Source organism: Drosophila sechellia, chromosome 3L (assembly GCF_004382195.2).
Source record: "Drosophila sechellia strain sech25 chromosome 3L, ASM438219v1, whole genome shotgun sequence".
NCBI classification, from domain to species: domain Eukaryota; kingdom Metazoa; phylum Arthropoda; class Insecta; order Diptera; family Drosophilidae; genus Drosophila; species Drosophila sechellia.
This window is the reverse complement of record NC_045951.1, coordinates 2,978,692-2,989,059: the sequence shown is the minus strand read 5'-3', so window position 1 is coordinate 2,989,059 and position 10,368 is coordinate 2,978,692. Positions and strand designations below refer to the sequence as shown.

Here is a 10,368-nt window from a genome sequence, read left to right as displayed (position 1 = left end):
CCTCCCAGCTGATGGGCAGCTGGTGCCGCACGCGCCGCTCTTATCAACCGGCAAATGACAGTTTTATGATGCGGCCTCTTATCAACCGCTGCATTACTGCGCTGCGACCTTTGGCGGCTAATCAAGGATGTCTTACTACCTTGTTGTGGGCGAATCCTGTGGGACTGCGCCTGTGGCGCCGACGGAAGCGGATGTGGCTCAGCTTACGGCTAGCGGCGTGTCCTTTGACGGCCACCAAGTTGGCCATAAATCAGCTACAAGTTTTGACGGAAATCCAAGACGTCAGGAGGCGCGCGCAGCGGGAAAGCCACTTGCTCAAAAGGGTTTCCGCTGGGTGAAAAGCCTCAAATAAGCTGGGAAACTTAAGCTGCATCCCTGAGATGGGCGGGAAAAATTATACGCAATTTATTTTTATGGAACTGCAATTACCAGAAGTGGCCCATAACAATTACAAGGATGCTTAGCTTAGGGAGCTCTGCAAGAAGGATTGTGGTTAAAGTTTTAAGCGAAGGTTCTTTGAGTAGCTAGCGGATAAAATAGCCTAATTTTGTTGTTAAGAGTTTACCACAAGCGTATTTAAATTTAATAAGTACATATGCAATATTAATAATTGTTAAGAGAGCATTTAAGGCTTCTAAAATCATATTTGAAGTGTACCCAACGCGGGTGAGTATAAAGTCAATAATTCATAAGCGCTTAGAAATCCACACACATTTTCACATAAATAAATAAATAAAGCACAAGTGCCGCTGCAAATCGAGTTCAGGAAAAAAGTTAACCCCTGTGACCACAATATTTTTTCGTTCGCTTTGCTTTGGTCTACTTTTATTTACCTTTGGCTGGGACAACTTGCCGTGTGTGTGGGAGGGATTCAACCGGAACCATATATACATAGTTCACCCGCAGGACCGAAGCCATTTTTCGAGCCGAACAATCAGCACCTACATCGAACAATTCTCTGAGTCAGCCACTGGGTGACTTCTGGTTTTTGGCCCTTTTGTGGCTCCACATTTTGGCCTTCCGCCACGAGTTGGCAGTAGGAAAAATGGCAAACGGATTTTGTGCGCAACGAGCCGAGTCATGACATTTGCATAACAAATTCCATTTAACCCCCGCCATGATTTTCCTTCTTTTCGTCAGGCTTCAAAACATGGAAACATGTTTATTTTAGATCATTTCCTTCCATTCCGCCCGCATTCATTCGCTCCATCATAATTATGTGTCACAAATAGCGGGAACTCATCCATTCCCTTTTCATTATTCAATCATATGATGCCAGGCTTTAGAGCACGAAAATTGATGTTTCTGGCCGGGATTGAGGTGAGGAATCAATGGCGCAGGCTGGGGGCGTGTTCAATTCATCGTTAAATCAAATCAGCGGCATATTACACGACCGCCCACGCTGCAGCGGAATTTTCGGCCTTTAAACAGTGGGTGGAAACATCATGACGCGTTTAAATTGAAATAAATTCCAGCAGGGAATACCATTAAAGAGGAACTTTAAGACCCAAAAATTTTAGGGTATATATATCTTAATGATTGAGGGGAAACAGTCTTATATTGCAAAAAACACCTTTATACTTTTTCACAATGTGCCAACGCGCTTATCGCCCATCAAGTGAATTGCCAAGAAAGCAAATGACTTACCGCTTTCCCATTTACTCGAATAATTCAACATAATTTGTCAGCTGAGTGAAGGAATTCAACTAAGTCGGCTATAATTTGTTTATTTCCTGGAGGTAAAACAATCGCAGGGGTGGTGTGTTATTAAAAAACCACAGCGACAGGTGTTTGCGAGGGGGCCCTCTTGTCGTATACGTGATGGGATTGGCGAGTTATCGCTGTTGGTTAAAAGCCTTTTGGCCAGGTACCCAGACTTTAATTCAATAAGCAAAAGGGCTTAGAGGCGAGCACGTGCGCGTGGTTTTGAAACGGGTCAAAGGTAGATGACAGTTTCTGGCCCACTTTTAAGCAGAAAACATCACCTAATCCTCGCGAAGCAGAGTCGGTTCCTCCGGTTTTTCAGTGAAATCGCAGCGCAGATCGGCGACCTTGGCAATGATTTCGGCTTGGAGCTCCTCGAAGGGGCGAAGCAGGCGGACGGGTTCTGTGTCATCACGACCTTGAAAAAGGGTTTCCCCGCTGAAGTCCACGAATCCATACTTTCGGGCACCCAACAGAGTGGCAAGCAATTTGTCAGATATATCGTTGTAAGTTTCAAATAGCTGCCCGAAAGCTAGTACTTTTCTCCCATCAATAGGATCATCACGACCGGATTTCTGTATCATATCGCACAGTTGGAGGATCTCCTCCAGAGCACGGACATTCGCCTGCAAGGATCTCTGCTCGGAAAGACTGCCCGCCGGAGCTCTGCCGTATTCCTCCTCTGGAAAGGTCCTCTTTGGCATCTCGTTCACGTTGTAATGGGCGAAGGGGTTTATCATCATCCAGTTCTTATGCTGCTCAGCTTGTTGGTTAAAGAGCGTGATGCGTGACGAGACCGACGAATCCTGCATTTTGCATTTTCAAGGGTCAAAGGTAATTGGCGAATCAAGCCGCTGACCGGCTGACCACTCACCTGACTTTCAGCCATTTTATAATTATGCTGGAAATTTGAACGGTTGTTTGCCGAAAATGTTTGTCAGTGTCGAACCGCAGGCAAGCCTACTGTGTGTCCAGCTGGGAACCAAACATTTCAGCCAGGTGTCAAAAGTGTGGTCAACATGCTTATTTAAGCTATGAAAATATTATTACCCTGGAGCATATTGCGTTAAGTAAAATAGTTATATTATTGGGTAACTTAATTAACTAACTTTAAATGTAGTTTCAATGTTATGATATTTTTCACCTGATAATTTAGAAATATAAAGGGATAATTGACAAGGCAAGGGTAGATACAATTAGGTGGATATGTTCGAGCCACATGGATGCAAACACACGCATCTCATTAGGGATCGCATGAATTCCAAGCCGCATCAAAGGATTCAGATTCAGGCGCGAGTTTGCCCAGGGATAATCAATCAATGTGTCGCTTTAAATTCCCAACCCCCCGGAAGATCCACACCCACATCCGAGTCCACATTCAGGTTCACCCACTCGCTGGATTTTAGTGCAGCCTTAAGTCAACTCCACAGGCTGTGGCAGCCATGTGGCAATGCGGCGGAAACAGCTCGCAAACTAGCTCCATAAATTTAAGCCTCGAATGGCGCGCAAGTCGCCGGAAGTATTTGGAGCTCAGTGCAGCCGGAAATACAAAACAAATTTCACAGAGACAGGGAGACCGAGTGGTAGCAAAAAAAGGAATGGCGAGAAATTAATGAAACAAAACGAGGAATTGAAAGCTACCAGATAATAAGAGCTAATCTCGAATAGCACAAGTCGAGGGTTTAATATACGTTTAATTCCATCAGAATTCAAATTGGAAAATGCCATGTACACTTAAAACGATTGTTTATTCACTATATCGAACAACATAATTTTCAATGAAGGAAATAATAGAAAAAGCTAACTTGAAGTGCTGTTCAAGCGTAGAGCTTCGGATTACTATTAGTTAAAGCCAGCAAGATTGTGGCCCCAAGCAAAACCAATAAAATCTAAAATACCCTCCGCCTCGGGAGGCTCCAATTAAATTCTGTCACACAATCTGCCAATCCAATTATTTTCTTTCCGAGGGCATGAACCAATAGTTCCGTCGAATAAGCATTAAGTTAAATCACGCTTTAAGCGAGGACTTTCCTCGAAGGGTATCAAAACTGTATTCCGGCGGTTTTTCTGTTTCAGTTTCCTTTCCACTGGAGGAAAATCGTGGTGGAAGCGCGGAGGACATGAAACAAAACAGACAAATGGCAAAATGGCGCCACTTCCACATCCGTTAAGCAATAAACATTAATGCGCAATTAATGCTGGTGTCAGACGTTGACTTTGGTTAGTGGTGTTGGCCGGGTGTTTCCCGGACTTTCCCCCGCTTTGCCTTGATTTTCCCCCCGAATTCGACACAGGTCCGTTGTCTGTTCTTGATTTCCTCCACTTGCTGTGATTAACGTTTGGCGCCTCTTCTTAGCCGTTAGTTATTTATGGCTCGGCATGACAAATGAAATCAAGTGGGCACAGGGCAAACTTAATGCAAAGCAGCTTATTTCTGGCAGTCCAACACGGCGACTTTCCACAGCTTTGAAGTCTGTGTTTGCCCACCCAACCACCTTTCAAATGCTGCAGCAACGAAAGGAAATATTTGTAGAGCAGCTTACCACCCAATGATATGGTATTTCTGAAAGGTTCAAGGGGCAACGACTTTTCATTAGTGATGGGATGGGTACCCATGAGGCACATTTCCACTACTAAACACAAATTTAAAGAATAATTCAGTTGTATTTTTGTATTTTAAAATATGCTTATAAAGATAAACTATCCAAAAGAACATTTCTTGCTGCTTTACATACGTTACTAATTTAGTTAGAATAGAAAGATCTACATTTTTTCCTCAGATACTTGGTTTCTTTAAGCTGAAAATGCCGCATACTTGTCTCATAAATGTGAATCCTTTGCCACCACTAGCTGTAACTAAGTCCCGCCATCTGTCAGAGCGACAATATGCTCGTACTTCCGCCATTTCGCCATATGTTTTTGCTATTCCCGACCGATTTCCAGTTGCATTTTCCGACCGAAGGAGTGTCAGTGGCAGTTTGGCTATCCCCGCCCCTTTGTCTAGAGGCACTTAAGAACCTACCATGTCTGCATATGGCCCCTAAGAATTTATGTGTTGTTTGTATTGGCCCCCAAGAAAATCCCCGACGCATTATTCAATTTAAAGCTGGCTGTAATGTAAAACAATTTTCCGCAAATGCAACAAAAAATATAAAGAAACCAAGAGAAGAAAGAAGTGAGGGAAAACTGTCTTGGCTGGGTGAATTTTATGTGCGGCACGTTTGGCAATAAATTTTCGGGGTGAGCATTGGATTTACAAATTGCTGCCTAATTCGCCGTTTTCATTGAGCGAGAGACAAATTTATATGGTCTGCGGTTAACACCTGTTTTTTGGTTTCTTTCAAAGGACCCTCAACTTGTTTAATATCCTGCGATCATCGCTCGAGGTTTCAACTCCGTTTTTTGTTGTACGTACATAGTATATCCTTTCTCTAACCCATTTCACTGTTCGCCAAAACGAAGACAAAGCTATTCGACTCAAAATTTGTGTCATTTATAACTTTTGGACGAAACGACAAAGCGATTTATTTTGTGTTTTCCTTCGGTCTGGCTCCAGTCAAAGTTTGATAAATAAACGCATTCCGCTTTGGATTTTCCTTTTGCATACGAAAAACCCAAAGGGGACATCTGGTCGTTGCATTTTTTCAGCTTCATTTGGCAGCTGCCAGGGTCTGGTTTATGGCCTTTTTGGCCTAGTCTGTCATAATCAGAGCGTTTAATATCACCGATGTGCACTGAACGGTCGCCGAAAATCAAATCAACTTTCGCCAGCACAACAGACAGCTGATGACCTCGTAAATAAAACAAAAACCCAATCGAAATAAACCAAACTTCGATCACAAAAAATTAGTCAAGTCAACATGAAGTGGGAAAAAAGGGGCGAGCATTGCCACAATGTTTTTATGTCCTTTTGTTGTGATATCTCTAGTTTTTTCCCCCAAAAAATATGCAACAGCCGGTGCCTGAAATGTGTAAGTGTGTGGGTGATGCACTGCACAAAAAAAAACTTTCTTGACTGGAGTTGGTGAGCTCTTTTCACATTTTATGTATTTCTTGGCTTTGCTTCCCAGAAAATAGTTGGAAAGCAACATTGTTGCTTCGCGAATTTTCTCTCTGTGCATAGTGTATGTGCTCGGGAGCATGAAAAATTGCTAGCCTGTTTCATTGATTTGATTGACACTTTTATTGACACACTGTTGGCCTTGTTGTTGCCAAGGGTTTTATGACCTGCCAATGAACGCGAAAGCCTTTAAGCCAATCGGCAGAATCCAATGAGCTTATATACGGGTAGTTTGCAGCTTTTGAAACACTTCAGCTGTAAACCCGTCCATACAGAAATTTGTATATGCGTTTTCATATTTTTATGGGCCATTACAACTTGATTTTTTAATACTTTACATCAATTCGAATTAGGAAAAGCCAATAAAAACCTGCACAAAAATATTATGGCCAAACCAAATGCGCGGTAATTCACGCGTTTAATATTTTATATTATTTTTAGTAGCTGCAATTTATGATAGTATGTAAAGTAGGCCATCTAGCTTAAAGGATTAATGTTTGAAGTTCCTTAACTACTTTGTATTTAAATAAAAGCCGGTCATGTGGAGTAAATATAAATGTCTTATGTTCAATGTTTCAATGCTTCTTTTAATATCCAAAACATTTATAATTGGGGTATAGATAACTTGTATTTCTTGATTTTGTGATGTGCTCCTTAAGCTAATGTTTAAATGGCTTGTCTAGCACAAAAATGTAACAAAAAAATTTTTGTTTCAGCTTATTAAAAACCTCCTACGCCTACGGCTATATTGAATTCCTGCGATCCAGCACTAATATTCCAACCATCAGCAAGTAAAATGTCGGTCTAGCCATGAATTTTCATGGTCGCAACTTTGGCTTTTTATGCGTGCCACCGGAACAATGGCGGACCAAGGCCAGCAAAAGTGGCCGTAAAATATGACAATTGCTGGCCTTTTGTTTGCACTGGGCCAGCGGATCTTTGTGGCTATAATTCCAGGGCTGGAAGGAGGGCGCTGCAATCGGCTGGCAATTAATCAGGCTTCATTTGCACTTAATCGCGGCCATGATTTGCACGCAACTGCGACCCAATCATGTGGCCATTGGATTCCATTATAACGGGCAGCCGCATATTCAATTTAATTTTCATTAGCCTAGTGCCATGCGGTCATCGACGAGCCACAAATTATTTTTGGCCCCCCTTATCTTGGCGAAGGGAAATGGGAATAAAAACTCATTTTAATATGCGTTGCCCAGCAACGAGCGATTTTCCTTGGCCATTTTCCTAGCCCCTTGTCCCGCGGACTTAATTACATATTTAAATTCCAACTGCGCCGCCTCCCAACGGCCAAGAAATAGCTGCAAAAATAACAGCCCAGAAAATATTATGGATATTCTGGGTCCCGACTTGCAGGCCGTAGTTATGAGATACCATAAACAACATGACGTCAAAAGCAAAGAAGAGGGAAGGAGTCCTTTGGAGTTGAAGTCTTGAAAAACTTCGAAAATATTGCACTTTATTAATATGGTCTTCAATCTGAATTGTGGTCTAGTCATATATAGCAAAGACTTAAAAATCCTATATATGAAGAATTAAGTCTTACAATTAGTAAGCGAGTTGTACAAAATTCGAGGTTACCCTTTTAGGTAGGGTAAAATCATGCTCAAGGTCATGCCAAATGTAACTCTTAAGTGGCTATCAACTGGTCTCATTCAAAATAATAAAAAAATCATAATTTATTGTTATGTAACTGAACCTCAAATGAATTTCAAGCAGCATTGTTACATTCTAGAACAAGATGACATAAGATTTTTAGTGGGAAATAAACTTGGAACTGCTTTTTGAGAAATGAATAAACCTAACATATCACATAATAAGAAACATATCGCTGTGAACAATTCATCCATAAAAACGTTTTAGAGAGGCACTAATTTGTTATTCGAAATTGTACTCACAAAGTTCATGTTTTTATACTCTCAAATGCAAAAGCTGTAATTGAATTGAATGCAATCAAAACATAAATAGAATTTAATTACTGTTAGGCAATTAAAAAAAATCGAAAACCCTTGTTAAATATTTAATGCTACAAGCTGTTTTGATTTGGTTTTGCAAATTAATTTATGCATTTTTTCCTACGTAATCATATATGTTGATTATTGATATGTTGATATGTAATTAATATTTATTAGATATTAAATACTTTCCATTAAATATTTTATTCGTTCTTCTAATTAAAAATGACTAACAGTTTCCGTTTAGCTTAATAAACTGGAATTTACGTTCATTTAATTTAAATATGTTTTAATGTTACCAATAACATTGCACTTCCTTGAACATAAAACATTTTAGCGTCATTTATTAAACCTAAATTCTGCAATTGCTAGATTTAATATGCTTTCTTGGTAAAGAAATTCACATTCAGTCAGACATATTCGAAATTAGCTGGCATTACACGGGGATTAGGGATACCTCATCGCATCTGCATACATTTTCGTCGGCTATGAAAATGGCTGGCTGCTTTTATGTGGCGTACTTCAATTTTCCTTCAATTTTCCTCGGCTTAATTTACGCGCTGTGGCTGGTTTCCCTATTGATTTATTTAGGCGTAGGCCATTCACGCCCTCTCATAACTGCCTATGTATGATTGTATGTATGTATGTGTGTGCACTCTGTGTGTTTGAATCATTCATTCATTGTTCGCTCACGCATTTCCCTACTTTCGCCGTTTTATGGTTCCCCCGTCTGGCTTTCCCGCCCGCTTTTCCTTGTGCAGCATTGATTCATGTTAAATTTATGCAAATTGCCTAGTATTCCGGCTGCCAGGATAAGGCTCTTCCACACCGATTCCCTTCTAAAAATAGTCTACACAAAGGAAAAAATTAGCAAAGTATAATAATGTCAGAACGAAGAAGCCACTGAAATTTGCGGGGTTAATAAATATCAGTCTGCAAAGCCATTAAAGCATTAATAATTATTTTAAAGAAACAATTATGGAGTCTTTATTAGTTTGATAAACAATACAAAATTAAGTATAATGAGCCTGAAGCTGCAAATCATAAGCCGAAATAATTTTGAAGTTAGCCCACGGACCTGTTTTCCTGCTGTGCACAAATTTGAGTTGAAGCCCTTGATTAGCTTTCTTGAAATTGAATTTTCCGTTTTCCAAAACGGGTTAGACACTGCCTTCAAATTAAACGGTTAATTGCCTGCAACGTTTAGCTGCAGCTGGCCTTGTTTCGCGAGCGGCGGACGGGGCGTATGCGTCATCTCCACTTTGCACACATCACTTGCCAGCGAGTTGAGACGACAACAATGGCAGAGCTCGTGATGGGGAAGTGGGGGTTGCTTTGTTGATGGCTAACAGGAATAACCGCTTTGCTGCTTTATGGCGAAAACATGCTAGTCCCTATTTTCTTGGCCAGCGGAGGCAGTCGATGATGACGTGGCCAGAGGAGGGTCCTTCGGACCGAAGGTCAATATACTCGCGGCACGAGTGTGTGGCAATTGTGACTTCGATGCGAAAATGTTTGCGGATTTCGGTCGCCGCGGTTGTAAAATCAATTCCCATCGGCACCAACCCCACCACCAGCACCACCACCACTATCCATATTTTCCCTGTCAGCTGCATTTCCATTGCACTGAGCGATGGCAAAATCACATTTTCCAGCTTGACAAGGTCAAAACGGTTGAAATTCCAGATCTCTGGGTAAAACGCAGCCAGAGGCAAAGCGATATGTAATTACTACAATGAAATACGAGACACTTGACCCAGATACCCACCACCCCTCACCTTCGAAAAAATGTGACTTCCGCACGTTTGGTTAGTTTTCGAGGGTGCCAAGCTTTCCCTTTTATAAAGGATACGCTGGAGTAATGAAATCCCGGCCAGACGAAACACAACTGCCTCATAAAGGCCAGTAGCAGAATTATTGCATGGCTTGCAATATTCTTGGGCGAGGTCAATGTGTTTTTTGTTTATTCGCCGGCCCACTGCCCCGGACCACGCCCCCTTCCATTTACCGGCCGTAAAGTTGGCAAGCCAACGAGAATGTGAGTGTTCTACGTGCAACTCAGCCGGATACACTGGGGAAAAATATTGCCATGATGAGCCAAGAAATTTCATAATTTAATTCCTAACGTTATATTTAACTATTTAGCTGCATAGTACTATTTTTGTAGTGGTAAAGTGAAGTATTCGGGGCTATGATTGCAATGTAAATAATTTGCTAGACGTAATTGTAAAATTTTTCTTTATATATCCATGCTCCAAATGGAAAGTTACGCACTTGAGGGGGGAAATGGCGGTGTCGCTTCGGGCCATCATAACTTCTGCTCGAAGCCAGCTCCCATTTGGCTGTCGCCTGTTCTTGGGCTCAGACATTTCCATTGTCCATAAATCAAATGTTGCTTTGAAGTTGGCGCTCGTTTGCTGTGGTCTCAGATACATGAAACTATATATAGCTTGGGCGGAAACTCAGGCATGAACAGAGATGAATTGTCAAGTTAGTAGTATTGCGTAAACTACCATATTTTGTAGTCAATGGGATGAACACAAGATGTTCAATTTTTAAGCTCTTTGTATTTAAAAATCATGCAATGTATTTCACTCATTATTTTTTCGTGTTGAAGTGTAATAAATAATAACT

General features: G+C 41.2%; 1 protein-coding gene across 1 annotated transcript; it reads right to left on the bottom strand.

Moving 5' to 3' along the window:
* Nucleotides 1-1,696: 1,696 nt before the first annotated feature.
* On the bottom strand, nucleotides 1,697-2,673 carry LOC6610537 (actin-binding Rho-activating protein). Its single transcript, XM_002035081.2, has 2 exons — nucleotides 2,579-2,673; nucleotides 1,697-2,510 (listed from the first exon to the last, which is right to left on the bottom strand). The coding sequence occupies exons 1-2, from the start codon at nucleotides 2,591-2,593 to the stop codon at nucleotides 1,986-1,988; spliced, it is 540 nt and encodes a 179-aa protein (XP_002035117.2). The 5' UTR covers nucleotides 2,594-2,673; the 3' UTR covers nucleotides 1,697-1,985.
* Nucleotides 2,674-10,368: the final 7,695 nt, after the last annotated feature.